Source organism: Triturus cristatus, chromosome 3_1 (genome assembly GCF_964204655.1).
Source record: "Triturus cristatus chromosome 3_1, aTriCri1.1, whole genome shotgun sequence".
Taxonomy (NCBI): Eukaryota; Metazoa; Chordata; class Amphibia; order Caudata; family Salamandridae; genus Triturus; species Triturus cristatus.
Genome location: NC_140583.1, coordinates 222,215,582 through 222,238,104, shown reverse-complemented (window position 1 = coordinate 222,238,104; position 22,523 = coordinate 222,215,582). Strand labels below are relative to the sequence as shown.

Here is a 22,523-nt window from a genome sequence, read left to right as displayed (position 1 = left end):
CAAAAGCAGGACGACAAAACCCATGTTGACAAACGACTAAGCTGATGAAAGACCAATTATAGTTCTTCAAACAGTGGAGGCTCCTCCGCTAAGGCGGAGGAGCATCGCCCCACTGCTGCAAAGCAGAGAAAGAAAGTACAAATACAATGATAATAACTCGAGGTTATAATCCACTATATGCCCACTCCAAGAGCGCAATGACTGTTTGGCCGGTCCTCTGGGGCCGTCCAAAACAGTCATGAGCATTTCGCATGTTCTCCATGCAGGCTGCATTACAGCCTGCATGGAGAACATTCCCAAACCCCCATTCCCTGGCTGAGTGCCGATCCACAGCGCTCAGACCAATCACAAATTTGCATTGCAGCATTGTGATTGGCTTAGGGGAGGGAGCCTGGCTGCTTCCTATTCTTGCACCGGAGAGGAGAAACTGAGACGACGTGTGAGAGAACGGCGAGAAGGTCCTTCTCCCTCCACCCGCCGCCCACCCCGCCACAATACGTGCTAGCTGCTACTGTCCTCAAAGAATGTTAAACTGCGTCTGTTATCTAATCATAGGTTTGATACAGTTCGGCTCACTTGTTTTGGTTAGGCAGTACTAAGATCAGCATCAATACAACTCCTTGGTTGCTTGGCTTTTTAACAAATTCAGTATTTTATTCATGTGGAAATTAAAGGCACAAAAACAGTTCCTAAAATTTTATGAAGCAAATTTTGTATCTTTTTATTTACAAAAATGAGGAAGCTTGATTTGGGAAGAGGAAAATAAAAATTGGGGAAAATTTCTTCTATGTCTACCAAAACTTGTGCTGGTATTAGGATGATGTTAAATGTCTAGTCATTGCTTTGGGGAGTATATTAACGAAGGAAACAGGAAAAGAAGGAAGGAACAGAGAGGGATGTGGATGTAGATATCAAGGGGGAAGGAGTTGATTATAAAAAAACTCAGGGAACAAAAATAAAATACATTCCAAATATGTGATGATGAATCAAGGGAGTGTGAAGCAAGTGTGCTAGTCATAAACTGTAACAAATTAAATACAAAAAAGGAGAGGAAAATAGAGGCAAAAGTGTAGAAGAGTAAATGGAAAGGGAGCTGCTAAAACCCCAAATGACTTCCCCCCCCCCCCAATGCTGTGTCCCCATCAGTACCTATTCACTGCACTGTTCTCTCCAACAACACAAAGGATGTGTATATTACCCACACCCTTAACCCGGACAAACCTATTATGCCTTACTTGAGCTATGGTATGTCCGACCTGAGTGCCACTGCACGCCCCAATAACAGGGGGGCTGGGCACCACACCAGCACGAACAACCATGATAACACTGCTATTCTACTCTTAGACTCAGGATCTACCAACTCGAGTGCTTTGGATCTAGTTGCTCTCTCCAGGCAATCGACCCGTAACCCTCACACACCTTCTCCCTCCTACTATGCTTCCCTTATCGCCTCTGCTAAATCCACCTTGCTTGCCTTTAATCCCACTTCAGGTTCTGCTCAGCACTCTTTTGCACCTAATCCTAAGCTCCGTCATGCTAACCCTCCTGCCTTGGGGGACGGCGAGGCCAGTCTCAAAAAAGACTTTATCTCCCCCTGTAACTGTGGTAAGGGTCTTACTCCACCCTCTAATACCCCTCTCTCAGCTGGGTCAGCACAGCATCGCAATCTGGATCAGCGGAAGAGGGCATTAACAGGCTCTGCCTGGAGGAGAAGATTGCTGACCTCAAGTAGGATCTCCTTGCTGTCAAAGACATCATGCAGAACATACTACAGTTCTCCTTGAAGATGGAGAAGCTCTGAAATACAAATCCCTCCCAGAGGACCGATCAATACAATCCACGGAAAATGGTCTACGTGGTTAACGATCATTCCTCTTTCCACTCCCCTCTTAGTTCTAGCAGGAGATCTCGGCCTCTACCTAACCATCATTCTAGGCCTCAGCTATCTGGGGAGGACATTCTCGCTCTTTTATTCTCATACAGTGACTCGAGGACTTTCTCCTCCTCCTACCCTACTCTCAACATCCCTACCATCACCTTGGACCCTGACAGGGATCCAGGTGTCAACCACAGATCGGTTAAGAAAAGAAACCTACTTCAAATAACTACCTCTCATCATGAAGTGATCACTTCCAACCATCACATCAAATGGATGCTACTCAACTGTAAATCGGCTGTGAAACATACAGCAGACATTTCGGAACTCATCATTTTGCAAGACTTGGACTTACTGATTCTCACTGAAACCTGGCTCAATAATACCTCCTCCCCTGTTCTTGACATCTTAATCCCCCCTGACTACGACATTATCAGACGCAATTGACTTGTTAAAACCGGGGAGGGGGGGGCATTGCATGCATTCATCTCTCCAACCTCACAGGAAAGCAATCGCAGTGTGCTGTGCTATCCTCCTGTGAGCAGCTGGTCACCAAAATCTGGAATACAGGCAAGAAGGCCTGTGTGCTGCACTCGATTTATCATCCACAGGGTGACAATCTGATCTTCATAGAGCAAATCATGGAGGTCATTAGCTCGAGTTCGGACCAACTCTGCCACATCTTCTTTGGAGACTTTACCCTACATTGGAATGACTAAAATGATCCTTTCGTCTTTTCCTTTAAGGCTTTCCTATCAGACATTAACTTCTCACAGGTCTGTAAGGGCCCTACCCAAAACAAGGGCGCCTCTCTCGACCTTGTCATTGCCAGAGACAATAGCATACAACTGGGCGACATCCTACCCTGTGACTGGCGGATCATCATCAAATTTCCTTCCACATCTTGGAAAAGATCTTCTGTAGACAGGGCCAATGTCTTAAAGCTAAACAACTGACGCACAATATGAGAGACCTCAACATCAATATGCTAACTTCAATCAACAAAAAATAGACTTCAGCCCCCTCCCAACATGACCAACCCTGACGGTCTCTCTGATCACTACATTAACACTGTGTCTAACATTCTTGATACTATTGCACCAAATCTACTCAAAAGGATTCCAGTCAAATAATCCAAACCGTGGTTTAATGGTGCCCTAAATGATGAGCGGCGCAATCTTAGACTCTCCGAGAGGCTCTGGAGAAACAAGCCCTCCAACACAACTCTCACTCAGCTAAGGAAGGTGAGAAGTACCTACAACAAACACATCCACATGGCGAAAACAGACCACTTCAGGGCTCAGCTGGATGGCGCTAAAAATAGAACCAAGAAGCTCTTTGAAATCATCAAGCAATAAGCTAACCACTCTTCCAATCCGATCTCGACTCCCGTGTCCGTGGTCCCTGGTGGGGAGGATTTCACAGTTCACTTCTCTGGCAAGAATAAGAAAAATCGAGTTAGAGGTACTACCGTCACCCCAATCTTGAGGCCTCTGAACCTCTCTGCATTATCAGCTGAGTTTGCGGAACCCTCGGCAATATCCTCGCCCATTGGTTGTTCTCTCAAAAATTACGCCTCTTAGAATTCCTTTCTCCTCCGAGATGTCAGCTTGTACACAACACGGCATCCCTTAAACCCTCCAACCATTTCAGCGATTTCAGTGATCCTCTAACTACTAAGTTTTCGTAAGATCTCAATTCAGCCATTCTCCCTCTATGGTCCAGGATCATTCATGAATCTCTCACACAGGGAAATATCCCTGATTGCCTCAAGGTGGGACAAGTTACTCCCATTCCTAAGAGCCCAACTCAGATCTTTCAGATCCAAACAACTTCAACTTATCACCAGCATCATGACACTAGCTAAATTGCTCGAGAAATGCATCCACTTGCAGCTATGCAACCACATAGAGAAATATCAGCTCCTTGACCCCTACCAGTCGGGTTTCAGAACAGGGCACAGTACTGAAATGGCACTAACTCACATTGTAGATGACGCCTTGAGATCCCTTCACCAAAACATCCCTTGTCTCCTGATGCTTCTTGACCTGTCCTCAGCTTTTGATACCATCACACATGGAAACCTGATTGCTCTTCTTCAACACAGGATAGGTCTCTCTAGCCCGGTCCTAAATTGGTTTGCCTCTTTCCTTCATAACCGCACTCTCTTCAACCTTTTTCTGAAACCACTTACCATCATTCTGAACCTGGCTAACATTCAGTACCACATTTATGCAGATGACACACAACTGTATTTGAAGATAACCTCTCAAGAGGACATAAAAACGCTAAATGCTGCACTTGCACTAAAGCAACAATGGTTAGCCCAGAACCATCTTCTGTTAAATACTCTTAAAACTGAATTCCTTCTGATTGCTCCCCCCCCATCACTCTGCAACTACCCTGGACTGGCTTAAGCAACTTACTGCTCTTAACTGCACCCCTTATGTGGTAGACTCCGCTAAATCTTTTGGCATCCCCCTTGACAAACACCTAAATATGCAAGCACACATCAGTGCAGCTATTAGGGGAGCCAACTTTCAACTTAACACCCTAAATAAAATCAAGCCTTTCCTCCCTCCACAAAAGACATCAGGCCGGCGGTTCAATCCCTGGTCATCTCTAGACTTGGAATATGGACTAGTGACCCTTGCTGGACTTCCCAAACCTAGCTTGGCCCTGTTCAGAGCTACCCTAAACGCATCGGCCAGACTCATCGCGAGATCTAAAAAGCATGACCACATCTTTCCCGACCTTTTGCAACTAAATTGGCTATCTATCGAAGCCAGGATATGCTTCAAGATAGCATGCTTGACGCATAAAGCCATACATTACAACACCCCGGTCTACCTGGCAAATAGGCTTGAAGTTTCTGGCTCAGACCGGAACCTAAGAAGTACGTCCGCCCTACTCTTGAAAACACCCAGATTCAAAACGAAAAGATCTTACAATCATGCTTTCAACGGTCTTGCTTCAAGAATCTGGAACTCCCTGCCTCCCGAGATCAGATCCAATCCTTCCACGGCATCTTTCAAGAAACTTGTCAAACAGCTATTCTTGAATGAACTTTAACAACATCAACTTGTTCTCATGCTTATGCTTTGTCTACAAATCTGATCCTTAATGTACTCCTTTGGTGCGATTTATTGTATTCTTGTCTGTAAAATTGTTATCGTGCTCTAGGGCACTACTGTTACAGATCTGGTCGAGCCAACCCCCCAACCCATGACCGGGTCTGTTTCCCCCTTTTGTGTTACAATGTTTGACTTAGCTCCACCCTCTGTACCATTGTGTTCTGGTTACTCATGCTTCCGGCAAATCTGTACAGCGCTCTGATACCCGGAAGGGTCTTGTTCGGGCTTTATAAAGCTTTTCAAATAAAAATAAATAAAAAGGCATTCATTATTTTTACTAGGAGGATACCTAACCGGTAATAGCATTATGGTTCCATAATGTCATTGTAGGATGCAGGTGAATAGGGAACCATCTGAATGGATGTTTAGCCATTTGTTAATGTCTCCAGCATCTCAGATTAACTGAACCATGCACAAGAGCGGTATTTTTTCAAGCAATAAAATGTATATTGAAAACAATTAAATTATGGACTATGTTCTTTCGATGTCTCCACTAAAAAGAAGACAAAATGTGTTATTAGATACTTCAGAAGGTGAGGATTTAGTAAAGAGAAATTTTGCTGTGTTAGGAGGCACATCTCCCTTCAAAAAGGAGATTTTATTGAAGTTGCCATATGCAAGCTTTAGCTAACCATTGAGGATATCGGTCTAGAGAACATTTTTAATGGGGCGTCAACCCTCAGCATCACTTCCCTCCACCTTGTTCCCCACACCTCAACCAACGCAACCTTAATTAACTTGTTTTTTGGCTCATTCTGGTCTCGACTATTTCTGCCATGCCATGGCTGACGCCAATGCCACTCTACCTCCTGGCGCCAGTCAGCTGTTTTGCTGGAGGCACTGGGCTTTGCCACACGAGTTTTTCATATTTCGGGGAATTTACTCGGATAGGGCACAGCCCTGTGGCAGTTGAGAAAACAGATGTCCTGGTGTCAGGAGCCGCACGTGTGGAAGCATTGGCCGTGGGCAGAGTGGCCAATCAGGAATCCGCTCTAGCCATGACATGGTCTTGGTATTTCTGCTGAACACAAAGTGACCCTTTGGTGCTTTGTTACTTTAAACTTTCATACAATTTATTTGTATTTTTAAGGCCCCCCCCAAAAAAAGAAGGAATACTACCCATATATCAGAATGTGTGTAGAATGACTTTCTTGAGTGAGCTAAAGTAACCCCTGACCTTCCTGACTTTAAGACGTTCCCCTCACTAGTTCTAACTGAATAATTTCTATGAGTTTTCGGAACTGGCTTTTGAGGAAAACATATATTTGAGACCACGACCGCTGTTCTACAATTCTGGGTCTCATGCTACCAGGAATCTTCATAGTTTTCCGACATGGAGATTCCTGATCCTGGTCCACTTCAATTTAAACATGTGAAAAAGCAAAAATATTTTTGGGTTCTCAAAAAGCACACTTTGCAATACCAGTTCCTGGCACTGAAGGCAGCTACTTTGTGTGTGGGTGAGCTCCTTGTTAAAGGGACGAATTATGTCACTCACAGTGAAGTTAACCAATGGCTGAAGTGGGCTGATCCACTGCTCCATGCCGTAGAGGATGCAAGAAATATGTGAAAGACACAACAGACAAATGGATGAAGAGGGCTAGCTGAAAGTAGAGCACAAATATAATTTTTGTATGAATCCGAAAAGATGTTGGATAACACCTGACCTACAAAAAAAATGGTTGTAGCTCAATTTGTCTTTGTCCATACTGGTTGAAAAGAAACTGTTCACATGTTTATCTATTCTTCTATTAAGATATTTAACTTATCAATTTTAATACCGATGAATTTCGGGGGTCTCCAGAAAAAATTGTTTGAACTTACTGTACACTATCTTCGCAACATATATATTTGTTCTACTGTCATGGGTGGCCATTTCTCTTATACAGATTCCTGGACTGTGCTGACAAGCAACGTGTTGGACTTGGCCCTTTCTGCAACCTTTTTTTGTTGGCATTTAGGACTCTGTGCATTGTATCACTGCTAACCAGTGCTAAAGTGCTTGCGCTCTGTCCTTAAAACATGGTAGAATTGTCTTACACTGAATAGACCTATTTAATTTTCTTGTTCCCAGTACAGTGGTACCACCCATACCCAGGGTCTGTAAATTAAAAGTTACTAGTGGGACTGCAGCATTTATTGTGCCACCCACTTAAGTATCCCTTTAAATGTCTCAAGCCTGCCATCGTAGCCTGTGTGTGCACTTTCCACTGCCAGTTCGACCTGGAAAAATAAACCTTTTGCCAGACCCAAACCTTCCTTTTTAATACATATAAGTCACCCCTAGAGTAGGCCCTGGACACCCCAGAGGGTAGGGTTCAGTATGTGTAAAGAGTAGGGCATGGACTTTTTAGTAGACTTCTTAGTTTTACGTGTCTTTGCAGTCAAAACCCTTAATTCGTTTTTCACTTGTGCAAGGCCTACCTCTCCCAAAGGATAACATAGGAGTTACCTTTTTACAACTAAACTGATAATTTCCAAATGGAAGCAGGCAATCAGTTCATGTTTGGTGTCTTTGGAATTGTAATGAAAAATTCTCTCTCATGGTGAAGTCAGATTTAAAATTACAATTTTGAAAATGACACTTGTAGAAAGTTTTTAGCAGGTAAATATGCCTACAAGGGATTTCCTCACTTTCATTAAATTTGACATTTAATAGGCAAACAATGGTCGCAAGCTCTCTCTAGTAGCTCACAGTGAGTTATTTAAAAATTGAATTAACTTATTTCAATTTGAACAGATCTGCCACAAATCATTTTACACGGGTGCAAATGTTTCAAGACGTAAATTTATAATGAAAATTTTTTCAAAGGGTACAAAAAACTAATACATATGTCAATATAAAACAACACACAGTGGCTGAGATTTACAAATGATTTGTTGTTACAAACATCTCATTGTCACTAATGTGGACACCTATTCCAAATAATATGTATAGCAGGAAAATGTAACTGATCAAACAGAAAACAAATCCTCAAGTGAATAGTTCACAAAGAAAATAGGTGTGGTCGACATTTCGGTCTAGATAGTGAAGACATCTGTTAGACCATCTTCAGGACGGTAGATTCAAATGTTGAATGACCCTTAGAGAACTACAAGAGTGATTTCAGATTGTAGTTAAATTCACTAAAATTGTCTGTCCGACATCAGAAAGAAGGCTACTGAATAGCTACCGTTGTTCCAAGGAGGTCCCTGCAAGTTCAGTAAGGTTATTCCAGACCCTCCTGCTCTCCTGTAACGGTCCTCGTGGACCGGATTATCCCAAATCTAGCGTTTCTCTAGAGAATAAATAAACACTGCTCCATCGATGTACCGCTGTCTCTGGCGTCGACGTCCATCGACGTACCACTGACCCTGCAGTCAGCATCTGTGAGTCCTACCCTGATAAGTGGTACCACCCCAGTCCTGGACCTTTAGAAGTGGGTCTGAATGTGCTCTGGCAGCCCATATGTAGATCCAGCAGAACCTAAAAATCTCCTCTTCCGCGCGGCACAAACCTGAGCAGAACCAACGCACAGCCTCTGCTGTGAGGACTCTGCATCAACCCCGCTGCCCACATAGGAATCGACGCATCAGCAACTCAGACCCTCGCATTGCAAAGCTCTCGTTGACAGCCGCCTCGACGATGATGCAGGTTCTCGCATTGCAGCTTTTTGGAACTGATGCATTGCCGCGACTCCATTGGTGCATCCTCAACACCGGACTTCGCATCGCAAACCCTTGTCGACAGGATCCTCAATAACAATACAAGTTCTCACATCACAGCCTCTCAGCTCTTCGGAACCGACGTATACTCAATACAGGGCCCGGCAATGCTCCGCAACCAGGATTTAAGGTACTCTTGTTCAGCGGGCCTAACTGGGTCCCTATAGATGGCCCACACTCCAACATTGTTGGCCTGAACTTGGGACTTTGTCCCGGTCTGCCACGACCGGATTTCCACAGTTGGTGCTTTGTGCTTTTTTCACTAAAATCTTTAAAATTGCATATCCCCGGTTCTACTGATTGGATTTTTGTCATTTTGCTCTTGTTTTATTTAATAAAGGTTACTTTATTTTTATAATCTAGGGAGGGATCCTTTTGTGGTGTGTTTTCACTGTGTTACTGTTTGAAGTGCTGTATAAATACTTTACACTCTGCCTCTAAGTAAAGTAAGTACCAAACTAACAGAGGGTTGAGCACAGGTTAATTTGGAGTTTGCTTGTGCCTCACCCTGGCAAGAATTGCGGTTGCTGCTTGAGAAGGGTTCCACCCCCTCAACCAGCTATCCAAAGTCTAGCAGAATGTAAGCGAGATGAAGAGCTAACCTTAAATTTGACAGAACAGTTTGGGTATTTGTGGTTGCCTCAAGCCTGCAAGTTCCTGTAGTAAGTGTTGATGCTCAGACAGTTATCTCTGCACAGCTCATTGCGAGTGAGGTGTGTGTGTCAGCGGAAGACAGTGCATGTGATGCCCTTTTCTGCCATGGCTCCTTGCTGCATAGAAACAGTCTGTGAGCACAGCCCTACCAGCTAGGCGGCAAGAGACATGGTCCCAGAGCCAAAGATTTGAACTTCACTTTTCCAGCCAGAACCTAGAGCGAGTCAGGCTGTAGGGTAAAAAAAGTATATGTAATGTGACAATGTGAAATGTACCCTAGGTGTGCAGACTGAGGCACTGTGGAACCTGAGGTTATGAGCTTAATGGGGAATTGCAAAAACAGACAGACGATGTATGCATACTGTGAAATTAAATACATGCTGAGGTAATGTTATGTAGAATTGTGGATAGGGGGAACATATATGTATTGCTGCAATGATGTAGAAAGATTGGACCCGATTCACAAAGAAACTGGTAAATCTACAGCTTACACCTAAGTAAATTGTAGATTTACTGCTTTCTGGGATTTACAGGGATTTGCATGGAAAGCCGCGCCAAGTGCAGGTTCCCACGTAGATTACTAGGAAGGTCGTGTGACAGTCTCACCAGGACTTTACTCCCATTGTCCTAATAGCGGAGTACATTTTAAAAATTGTTACTGGTTCGGTTTAGCCTCCCAAATAAAAAAATCCATGGAAATTTTCAGAATAACCATAAAAATGCAAATAATTCCCACTGAAATTCATTATTTGTAAATGTTGTGGATATCCCCTATATTTTTGCGACCAAACCTCTCCACGAGACCCAACCACATTTTCAGTTAAAATTATAAAAAATATTGCTTAGCATGACTGAAAGAAATCATGCTCCTACCTCCTTCACGTAGTTAATTGACAATAAGGTGCCCTCTTGAGCTCCTACATAGGACTATAAGTTCAATCAGAATGTTAAAACATAAGGCGCTATAGTGCATCCTTGAAGCCACATAAGGGCAGCCCTTCTGCAAGGTCACCGCCGGATCCTATTCTTGTTGTGTTCCTGTAGGGTTATTCGGTGTCACTGTAAAAGTGGCAGGTACTGGAAGGAGCCTTTGGTTGGGAACTTTCTGGCCCTCAAACACGTGTTCCCAAAGAAAATGTTCACAGCTTTCCTTTGAAGAAAGACACACCCGAGGTTATAATTCAGGAGGTCATACAACCCGTTCTCTGGCACTCTTAATACACCCAGTGATTTCCCTTCTTCATATTTTTTCTCCTTCTTCTACCTCTGGCTTGCTCCGAGTCTTCTGATGAAAACAAATCACTCTGGGTTGCCAAAAATGAGTGCCAGTGCCCTCCACTTGCAACCACTGGCCCGAGTTGGGCACTGCCTCAATGCCTTCTGGCTCTTGCAGTCCTGGGTTTGTAATGTATAGCCACAACTATAGTTACTAAAAGTCTGGGAGGTTGCTCACCTGGGCTCCCAGACTCCACACTGACCCCTTCCGGCCATCCTACATGCAGCAGCATGCCTCATCAGGGGCCTGAAGAAATATATGACCACACCACCGCTACCTTGGTGTAATTCCCCTCGCTGCCCTCACCAGGCTGAACCATCTTCAATATCAGCCCCATCATCTACAAGCTATCTTGACTAGTGAATCAACCACTCACACATCTAGGCACAGTCACACACCTCCCACCCACCAACACACACAATCAATCTCCCCCCAAAAATACTCAACCAATCAATAACCTATATAGACACTCATGTAGCTACTGACCAACCCATGCAGCAGCTTACACAGCGAAAGACTGATACAGACAGTCACACAGTTTAGTCACTAACCCATGCATTCAGTAAGACATATTTAATCACTCACTTATACAGTCAGTTACGCACCTACTACATCCTCCATGCAGACACTTATACACCCACTGATTCTTCCATACACATTGGAATATATATAAAACATATTTAAACTTTACAGAAACACACAGTCACAGTATGATGTCATCAGTGATGACATTTGAGATGTCATCAGTGATGTCATCAGTGATGTCACTGACCATGTCATGAATGATTTAATATGTGACGTCATGAGCAGTGCATTGCGGGTGTGCGAGTTATAGTTTGCTGAACCAACTATAACGTGGAATTTCTATGGTTTTGTAAGAGTGAAATGTCCAGCTAACTATAACGTCCCTGAAACCTATGGGTTTTTCAGTGAATATATATATGTATGAACGATTTTTTTAGGGTGGGTAAGAGTATGTGGGTTTTTGGGTTGTAGGAATTTTTAGGGTGTTTGGGTTTTTGGGTGGCAAGAGAATGTTTAGGTTTCAGAGTGGCAAATAAATATTTGGGGTTTAGGTTGGGTATGGGTTTTTTGGCAGTAAGGGGATTTTTAGGGTGGATTTGGGTGGCAAGAGATTTTTTAGGGTTTAGGGTGTATATGGATTTTTGGGTGGCAGGTGTATTTTTAGGGTTTAGGTCAGGTATAAGTTTTTGAGTGTTAAGGAGTTTTTAGGGTGAGTATGGGTTTTGGGGTGGCAAGGGTAATCTTAGGATTTAGGGTTGTTATGGGTTTTTGGGTGGTATGGGATGTTTACGGTGGGTGTGGGTTTTGGGGTGGCAAGGGTGTTTTCGGGTGTGTATATATATATATATATATATATATATATCCATACATAAATTGGGGAAACACTTACCTGTTAAATTTTATCACATATATGCCTTTACCATACATACGTTTACAATCAATTTTCATTGTATAGGCGTGCGCGGTAAAGGCACATGCTTGGTAACATTTTTGTGTGGTAAAGACTTGCGTGATAGTGTTGCGGTCGGTGTAAGGACTGTGTTGTAATGCCTTGCGTGGTTCAGTTATACATCCACCATTCACACTTAAGGTGGGACACGTAACATCTCTGCAAGGGAGGGGAGAACTGCACAGATACTTATTAATAGCACAATGTGGCTTTACGTCAAACAACCCTAGGAATGAAATACTGACATCAATCCCGGCTGTAGTAACCACTGTTATTGTGTGGTGATAAAATAACACCCTTAACATGTATGTATATGAAACAGCACTAACCTTAGAAGTTTGAATTCTATAGAGCAACATAATCCATGTCCATCAGAGATCAAAGCTGACATATCTCCTTTTTGCACGTGGCAATTTCAGACATTTCCACCTTTGCAACCAACAGCACTTTCATGCTAGGATTTTAAAGTCCATATCATGTTAAATTTGAAACTACAAGTCCCAGAATACAACATTGTGCTGGCTAAAAAAGCCAGAAGGGGCTGAATGTGTCCTATATGACATGGGTCATTCTGTATGACATACAAGGGATTGTGCATGGCAGACAGCGGTCATATATGCTCGCAGATTTTGTGTTGCTCTGGAACATGTTAGTGTGCCTCGCACTCAGGAGCAGAGGGCCCGAGCTATCCAACCTTAGAGTGAGCGAGCCACGGAGACATAATGTGATTTGCATTCTGTCGCCAGATACTATGCTTTCTTATGGATAAATGGCTTTACAGCACACACACAGACCTAGCACAGCAAAAAAAAAAAGATCTACAAATACCAGAATATAAACGTAAAAGTAAGACTGGGAGAGCCATTCGCAGCAGACATAAAACTGAAGCCCTCTCGTGTTTTGTTATTTACAGATCACCTACATTAAAATAATCATGACCCATATGTAACCACATGCACATGCTAAGCAAACATTTAACGTGGTTAAACTCACATAAAAGACTATAACGACATGGCAGCCGAATGGATAAAAGGACATTATCATAAATTGCAGCCAGGAGCTCCCATAAGTGCCCGCGTGCAAGCCTGCTGCTGCTGCGCGCGCTCTCCTGGGCCTGGCTGGGAGGAAGCATGCCTGCCGGGCCGAACGTGCTGCTAATACATCACGGTAATGAGGGCTCGCTTTCAGCAGATTATGTAACAGTTACTGGTGCTGCTGAACGTGCAGCCCGGGCTCCCAGGGCACGGCCTCCCGCCTTGGGAAGAAGCTCCCCGCATGCACAGCTCGCCAGCGAGCTCGGATGGCATCCTGACCGCTGGTTTCATACCCGCGCAGGTTACACATGCAGCTCTGCTGCAGGGCATTAACCCACTGAGCTCCATCCTGGTCACTAAAGCGTTGAGCGCCAGGTCATCAACACCGCAGAGTGGACTATTTCCCTGAGCTACCTCGCTGATATTAGGAGCCGCATGGCCCCACTGTACAGTCTCTCTCTGATCGGGGCGCTAACCCACTGAGCTGCTGCCCATCATTTCAATGCGTGATCTTTGGTAGAGCTCTCACTGATAGAACAACCTGCGACAGGCAGATAACGGTTTCATTAGCAGGCTCATTAACCAAGTGAACTATCTTCCTACCGGCAGCACGTGCATTGCAACAAAAGCTAGTTTTAAGGATTTACTTCGTACATTTCTGTTTCGCTCCTAGGATCATTGAAGAAAACTTATGTTGTAGAATAAATGTTCTGTCTGCTGAAATATTATGGCTACAGATCACACCGGGATAAATATACTGCACCCCCGGGAATTTAAAATAACTGAGCTGTCGACCTCATTCATGCCCGGGAGGAGAAAGCCGTAAGCCTCCTTGAAACAGCGGCAGTAGTATGCACAGCTCCCAGCCACCGTAGGGTGCAGCAGGGTCCACCCCGCCGCCAGGTGCAGCACCGCTCCAAACCCCACGCCAAGTTCAGCACGGCTCCCAACCCCTCTTTCCACCCAGCCAGGTCACAGGTGCAGCACGGCTCCCACCTTCTGTCAGGTGCAGCACAGCTCTCCCCCGCAAGCTGCAGCACCCCCCACCCAGGTGTAGCACCGCTCCTACCCTCTACCAGGTGCAGCACAGCTCCCAGCCACCGTAGGGTGCAGCAGGGCAGGGTGCACCCCGCCGCCAGGTGCAGCACCGCTCCAAACCCCCCGCCAGGTTCAGCACGGCTCCCAACCCCTCTTTCCACCGAGCCAGGTGCAGAACGGCTCCCACCCTCTGTCAGGTGCAGCACAGCTCTCCCCCGCAAGCTGCAGCACCCCCCCCCCCACCCAGGTGCAGCACCGCTCCTACCCTCTACCAGGTGCAGCACGGCTCCCACCCCTAGCCAGGTGCAGCACAGCTCCCGCCACCCCCCGCAAGCAGCAGCACCCCCCACCCAGGTGCAGCACAGCTCCTACCCTTTACCAGGTGCAGCACAGCTCCCACCCCCAGCCAGATACAGCACAGCTACCCCCGCAAGCTGCAGCACCCCCCACCCAGGTGCAGCACAGCTCCGACTCTCTACCAGGTGCAGCACAGGCCCCACCCCCAGCCAGGTGCAGCACGGCGCCTTCACCACAGATGCAGCACGACGGCCACCCCCGCCAGGTGCAGCACGGCTCCCACCCCCCTTGCACCCCGCCAGTTCGCAGTCGCGGCTCCTCACCTGGTAGGCGTCTAGCTGTTCGTCAGTAAATATCGTTTGCTTATTACCCATCTTAGACCGGCGGCTCTCCCTCGGGGCACAGGCATCACATTGCAAGTGGCCGGAGTCCCCTGTAGGGTAGGCATTTAGAGCATGTACGCAGGCTGGCCGTGGGGAAGAAAGGTGCGGAGGGGCATCGGGCTCCTCCGGGGTGCGCCCTGGTGCCTCCGGGCACGCGGTGCTGCTCTGGCAGTGACCCGCCCTCGGCCCCTGGACTGCCCTGTGCTACCAGGCGGCCCGAGAGGCAAGAGGGGGTGGAGGCGGATTCCACGCTGTCAGCAAAAGCAGCGACTGCAGCCTCTGGTGACCGTCTCTGCTCTCCCTGCTGCTCAGCACCGGCTCCTGGTCCAGTTATGACTCACGCCCAGACCAGCGCTCCAGTTCAGCAACCGCTAGATGGCGCACAACCACGTTCTCACGCCTCCAGTTACACCACCAGCTCAATTTATACATGTATTCCTCGAATTAAAATGCATAAGACCTGCATTCTTAGTTTGTGCAGAATCATTTCAGGATGCGCGGTATTTGCAGGATTTTCTTTATGCCTAAAACGTATTGTATGACATTAGAAACACAAATGCCTTAGCATGGCTGGTATGGGGAGTTCACCAATCCTGTCATGTCTGTGCATCTTGGTACTTTGCATCCTGTTTCTCTGCTTCATGTTCTGATCTGCAGATAACGGGGCCAAACGAACTTCGCGCAGACATAGGGTACATCGTTCGAACCGTAAATTCTCCTTTTAGAAGCCGGTGTCTGGTACTTCATGACGATTTATGATACGAGCAAGACTACAGCCCACAGAATACAATAGATCGTGGCGCACAAAGCCAGACTGTAACATGTGCTCTGGAATTTCGAACTGTTTGGCAACACTAAACACGGAATTACACGCACAACCTACAACAGTGATGCGGCAAGGTGGTCACGGGCCCTGGTGATGCGAGAAAAATGGCCTTCCTCGGGCTATTGGATGGCTCGTAAAATACAGATATCATTCGTCCTCAGTGGGCCCCTAAGAGCCCTGGCCTCGGAGTTACTGTACCTGCTACACCAGTGAACGCCACGCCTCTGTTAAGCTCTGTATAAGGACTGGGCCCTTTTATTAGCAAATGTCACTTTGGATGTCCAAAATCTTCAAGAAATTAAATGCGACTCAAATGGACAGGCTACTTCTTATGGCCACAATAGTTTCTTAGCATATCTTTTTTTTCTCTCCATAATTGAGTATAAGTTGTTTCCTGAACTCATTGTCTCTGTTATATATTAATTATAATTAGATTTTGCTGCAAATGTTACAGTCAGACTCGCCCAGATTTCACCTATGCATGACATGGCAGTTTTCCACCTCGTTGTCTCGTAGCTCGGACTCACCTATGGCTGAGCTGCTTTCTGTTTTGATGACTGAGGCTTCAGCAGTCCACTTACAAAGCAGTTAGGCTCCCTGCAAGCAGCAGTCGAGTTCATACATACAGTCTAGGAACCTGCAACTGCGCCTCTGTGTCTCACTCATCATAATGCTAATTCTGGGAAAAGTGATCACAGGTCCGATCCCAAGCAGGTACTAGTAATCGCATATGAAGTTAGCTCTGGCAGTTAAATAAACTGAAGCTAGACGAGAGCACCCATGACCCGCCCACCTCTTTGCCCTGCTTCCACTAGACCCTTAAAAGCTGTGCCTGTGACACACAAATGCACACCCTTTTAATTTCATTTGACACGTTAAATATTTAAACAGCTGTGCCCTCTTCAACTTCCCATCTGTTTTAACCACTTAGATATAACAGTTCACCTCCATATTGGAAGTGCGGTGGAACGATGGTTACAAAGGTTTTCGGAACAGGCCTCTCTATCTGACATCTCCCCATAATCCTTATTGAATTTTCTGAGGCCACTAACTGAGGTAAGAGCTCTTACCCTCAGAGATTCCAGATGGACATCCGAGTTTAGTGACTTCTCAAACCAGACCCCTAGATACTTATATTCATTTACTGTCTCCAGTTTAGTGGGGGCTGAACTTTGTTATTTTATAACCAAAGCACAATCATTTTGTTTTTTCCATATTCACTACAAAGTTTTTATACTTACAATATTCCATACACCTATCCATGTTTCTATGTAGGCAAATGACACACAGATGATGGATGGAATAGAGAGGAAATCAAACATTCAACCCTAGTCAATAGATCTGGGTTAAATCCATGTTTCTTTTGCTCACCATGCCACCCCAGTTTAGACCCAGCCATATGTAAATCAGTCTTGACCCTGTGCCTCATGAGAACAATCCAGACCGAACTATCAAACCAGGTCCTCCCTGGACCGGAAACAAGCATCCTAGGACCTGTTTCTGGGCATCACCACTCATCAGCCAGGCTAGCTTGAATCCAGTGGCACAGTGAGCCAGGGATCCACGTCTGAGCATACCTGACGCACCCAGAGTGAGAAAGCAAATGACACACAGATGATGGATAGAATGCAGAGCAAATAAAACATTCACACTGTGAGAAGTTGGCCTGATGTATGATGTCACTAGTTATAGTGTACACCTTATATCAGTCCAAATACCCTTATGGTGATTGGTTGTAAAGTCAACCTTATAGACCAGCTATCCTAGTGGTAGCATGGACAAGAGCAGTCTTAGGCTAAACTCTGAATGGCATGTGAAGCCAGCTGTGATACCATATATAATCCCTTGAATACCAAATGAAAGGACACCACAACAGATATATATATAAAATAAAGTGTATTTATTCTAAGCAAACCCTCAGCACTCTTTATGAGTTTAGAGGTAAGTACAACACAGTCTTATTAATGCATACAGTAAGTCACACAGGTAAGTAATACAGTTAGGCCCTAGGGGCCACGCAAACCATATACTAAGTAAGTGGTATAAGAACCACTGTCACGGAAATAGAATAGGCCTAGGCCTAGGGAATCGCTGGGGCTACACTACACTAGCGTTAGTTAGGAAGTGGGAGGCCCACGGGATTCGTGTGCAGAGTGGAAACACTCACGCGTAATGCGTAAAAGTCAATAGCAATGTTACAGTTTAGAAATAGATAGATTTAGGACACTTCCGGAGTAGCTAGGAAGTTGAGACTTGAAAACTAGACACTAGGATAGTCACTATCCTGATGAGCACCGGAGTACCCAAGTTACCTAGCCCACAGGCTGCGGGTGCATAGGGGTGAAGATGCGTCGTTTTCATCGTCGACTCCTATGGATGCCTGAAGAAAGATGCTGACAGGCAGTCAGTGAAGAGTGTCCGGTGGATCCCAAGGCTGGGATCAAGAAGAGAAGAAACCTGCAAGCAGAAGGGACAGAGTCAAGGTCACTAGCCAGTGACCACGTGGAACCAGGAAGGAACCAGGCGATGTCGTGAAGAGTTGCAGGTGAAGGTGAAGCTTGTCGCTGCAGCCAGGAGGACCAGGAAGCGTCGAGGACGTCCAGGACCAGGAGGCGAGCTGTCCCACGAAGGCTCTTGCTGTCGGCGGCGTCGAAGTTGGACTAGGACTCACCAAGCCTTGGCAAGCGGAACCCACGAAGAACAAAGGACTTGCTTCTGGTGCAGACCAGGAAGGTCTGGGGTGCTTCTTCTTTGCAGAGAAGCGGGAGCCAGTCTGGAGGAGCCAAACCAGCGCAGAAGATTTCAGGGAGCGTCGTCACAAAGGCCACTAGCCAGCGGGCAAGCAACCGGACAGACGCGGCAAGCAGGAAAATGCTGAAGGGCCCCACGCAGGACTCGTGGAGTGTGGGGGGCTGGTCTTCGGTGCAGATGGTGCTTGGGGTTGGGGCTTCTCAATCCCCGGTGCACAACTTCGAGGGTACCTCAGAAGCTGCGCTGTAAGTTACTAGCCACTTTTCCCAGGTAGCCGGTCCCACGTCGCTCGTCGCCTCCACGGATCTCAGCTCTGCTGCAGATGTGGATGAGGGTCGGAGAAGTCTGGAAGTCAAGACTCTGGTCGGGCTCTGCAGTCGGTTCCTCGCCGAACGTTTCACAAAGCAAAGGGTAGTCTCTTGATGGTGCCTGTTTGCACAGGGTAGCCACTCCTTGGCTACAAGGGAGATTCTTCAGTCTTCTTCTTTCGTCGAATGTCGAAGGTCCAGAGTTTCTGTTCAGTTTTGCAGGTTCAGGATAATCTAAAGTCTTGAGGCCCAACTCCCACTCTTATACTAATCTGGGGGGCTGGGATACCTGCTAGGTCACGCCTTATGGGTGGGACCTGGGAGGGGGTGGTTACACCCACTTCCCTTTGTCCAGTTTCGCGCCAGAGCTGGGGCTGGAGTGCCCCAGCGCCGGTTTGAACTGGACTATGCAAGGAACACCTTGTGTGCCCCAGGCATGTCTCATTCCTTTCAGCCCACCCTGCCCCAATACACTAAAGGCTGTCTGGGGAGGTGCTAGCACCTCCCCAAGCAGGAAACCTATTGTCCAGGCCTCCCTGGCTGGGATCACTCCCAGCTGCAGGAGGTCAGACTTGTGTCGTGGCAGCAGCATCCATTTTGTGATGCTGAGGCTTTGGTCAGAGGCTAACAGTTGAAGTATGATTTTAACATGTCTTTCCCTCTAGAAGGGGGGAATAATATTCTCATGTCCAGAAATGGCATGGGGGTATTATTCCCGAGTGTTAGACACCTTACACGACATGTTTTGATAAAGCCAAACCATAGTTACCATAACCGTCTAAGATTATAAGGTACTTTAAGAGTATATGGTAGGCTATATCATAGAACAGCTATAAGGACATGGTTCCGAAAGCTGCAGACAGGCTCAGCTCATGCTAGAGCACCATCTCACATGTTACCAAGCACTCTGCCTCCAGGATTGTCAAGGCCTGCCATAGGAGTGACTGATAGGTACACATGTGTCTATATGTAAGTTAGGTATAGGAATACTACACCTAAGCAAGGGGTGATTACACGACCTTGCCCCAGCTGAGTGATCAGCCAGTTGTGTCAAAATGGAAGGCCAGGCCAGGGGTGGCACAATACATGCTGCAGCCCCTGGTAGGCCTAGGGTACACCTATGCCCTGGGTACCTAGGGTACACTGTACAGGGGCCAATAAGGTGATCCTATCCAAATGGGTTATGCACCTAAAGCACATAGTATTAATTTAGAGAGAGAACAGCAGGGCTGTGGGTCTGGTTAGCAGGCCCACAGCCACATCTAAGTCGTAAACCAGTAAAGCAAAAGCAAAAAGTGGGGGTGAACATAGAAAGCAGACCCTACTCTCCTACACAACCCCCCCCCCCCCAAACTTAGGGACATTAAACTAACCTTGACCAGTTGAGTCTTCATGTTCTAAGTGGAAATATCTGGAGAGTCCATCTGCATTGGCATGGTCAGTCCCAGGTCTATGTTCCACTGTGAAGTCCATCCCCTGTAGGGAAATGGACCACCTAAGAAGTTTGGGATTTTCACCCTTCATCTGATTTAGCCACAAGAGGGGCTTATGGTCTGTCTGAATCTTGAAGTGAGTGCCAAACAAGTATGGCCTCAGCTTCTTCAGGGCCCAAACCACAGCAAAGGCCTCCCTCTCAATAGCTGACCAACGTTTCTCTCTAGGGGTCAGCCTTCTACTTATAAAAGCAATGGGCTGGTCTTGACCATCTACATTCAGTTGTGAAAGAACAGCTCCCACACCTAACTCAGAAGCATCTGTCTGGACAATGAACTCTTTGGAGTAGTCTGGACTTTTCAGAATAGGTGCACTGCACATGGCCTGCTTCAGGTCATCAAATGCTTTTTGACAGCTTACTGTCCACTGAACTTTCTTTGGCATCTTCTTGGAGGTCAAGTCATTAAGTGGTGTCACTATGGACCCATAGTTCTTAACAAACTTTCTGTAGTACCCAGACAGGCCCAAGAAAGCTCTGACCTGAGTCTGGGTAGTTGGAGGAGCCCAGTCCTTTATGGTCTGGATCTTGCTCTCCAGTGGTTGAACCTGACCCCCACCGACTAGGTGGCCCAGGTATACAACCTTGCTCTGCCCTATCTGGCACTTAGTGGCCTTGATAGTGAGGCCTGCCTTTTGCAGGGCCTCTAAAACATTCCTCAGGTGGACCAGGTGATCCTCCCAGGTGGAGCTAAAGACAGCAATATCATCAAGATAAGCTGCACAATAATCATCCAACCCAGTAAGGACTTGATTCACCAGCCTTTGGAAAGTGGCAGGTGCATTCTTCAAACCAAAGGGCATTACCACAAATTGATAATGTCCTCCTGGGGTCGAGAAAGCAGTTTTGGCCTTTGCACTCTCAGCTAGTCTGATTTGCCAGTAGCCTGCTGTTAGGTCAAATGTGCTCAAAAACTTAGCAGCTGCCAGTCTGTCAATGAGCTCATCTGCCCTAGGTATTGGGTGGGCATCTGTCCTAGTGACAGCATTGAGACCTCTGTAATCCACGCAAAACCTCATCTCTCTCTTACCATCTTGGGTGTGAGGCTTTGGCACAAGGACTACAGGACTAGCCCAAGGGCTCTCTGAAGGTTCAATGACTCCCAGCTCCAACATCTTTTGTACCTCAACTTTTATGCATTCCCTGACATGGTCAGGTTGCCTGTAGATTTTACTCTTCACAGGCAGACTGTCACCAGTGTCCACCTCATGGGTGCACCAGTTTGTCTGACTTGGGGTCAGAGAGAACATATGTCTGTAGGCCTGCAGAACTTGTCTGCAGTCCTGTTGCTGATGGACAGTGAGGCTGTCAGAAAAGACCACACCATCAACTGAGCCATCATCAGGGTTCTGAGTCAACAGGTCTGGGAGAGGGTCACTCTCTTCCTCCTGCCCCTCATCTGTAGCCATGAGTAGCCCCATGTCTGCCCTGTCAACATATGCCTTCAATCTGTTGACATGAAGCACCCTGTGGGGGCTTCTGGGAGTCCCAAGGTCCACCAAGTAGGTGACTTCTCCCTTTTTCTCAACAATAGTGTGGGGTCCAGACCATTTGTCTTGGAGTGCTGCTGGGGCCACTGGCTCCAACACCCACACTTTCTGCCCTGGCTGGTAAACAGTCAGTACAGCCTTTTGGTCATGCCAAGCTTTTTGGAGTTCTTGGCTTGCCTCAAGGTTTTTAGAAGCCTTCTTCATATACTCTGCCATCCTGGAGCGGAGACCAAGTACATAATCCACTATGTCTAGTTTGGGTTGTCTGAGAGGTCTCTCCCATCCTTCCTTCACCAAACACAGGGGTCCTCTTACAGGATGCCCAAACAAAAGCTCAAAAGGGCTGTAGCCAACCCCCTTTTGTGGGACCTCTCTGTAAGCAAACAGAAGGCAGGGTAAAAGGATGTCCCATCTTCGCCTAAGCTTGTCTGGTAATCCTTTTATCATTCCCTTTAGGGTCTTGTTGAATCTCTCAACAAGCCCATTGCACTGTGGGTGATAGGGTGTGGTGAACTTATAGTTAACACCACACTCCTTCCACATTGCAGTCAAGTATCCTGACATAAAGTTGGCACCTCTGTCAGAAATGACCTCCTTTGGAAAGCCCACTCTGGAGAATACTCCAAGCAGGGCCCTTGCCACAACAGGAGCTGTTGTGGTCCTCAGGGGAATTGCTTCTGGGTACCTGGTGGCATGGTCCACTATCACCAGTATGAATCTGTGCCCAGATGCTGTTTGTGGGTCCATTGGTCCTACAATATCTATGCCCACTCTTTCAAAGGGGA

General features: G+C 46.5%; 1 protein-coding gene across 1 annotated transcript in view; it reads right to left on the bottom strand.

Annotated features, from left to right (window-relative positions):
- Nucleotides 1-15,269, bottom strand: part of CIB2 (calcium and integrin binding family member 2) — a 489,646-nt gene extending 474,377 nt beyond the window's left edge. Inside the window, exon 1 of the mRNA XM_085646306.1 lies at nucleotides 14,812-15,269. Within this exon, the coding sequence (XP_085502432.1) occupies nucleotides 14,812-14,862 (51 nt within the window). The 5' untranslated portion in view covers nucleotides 14,863-15,269. The remainder of the gene's footprint in view (nucleotides 1-14,811) is intronic.
- Between the last annotated feature and the right edge of the window lie 7,254 nt (nucleotides 15,270-22,523).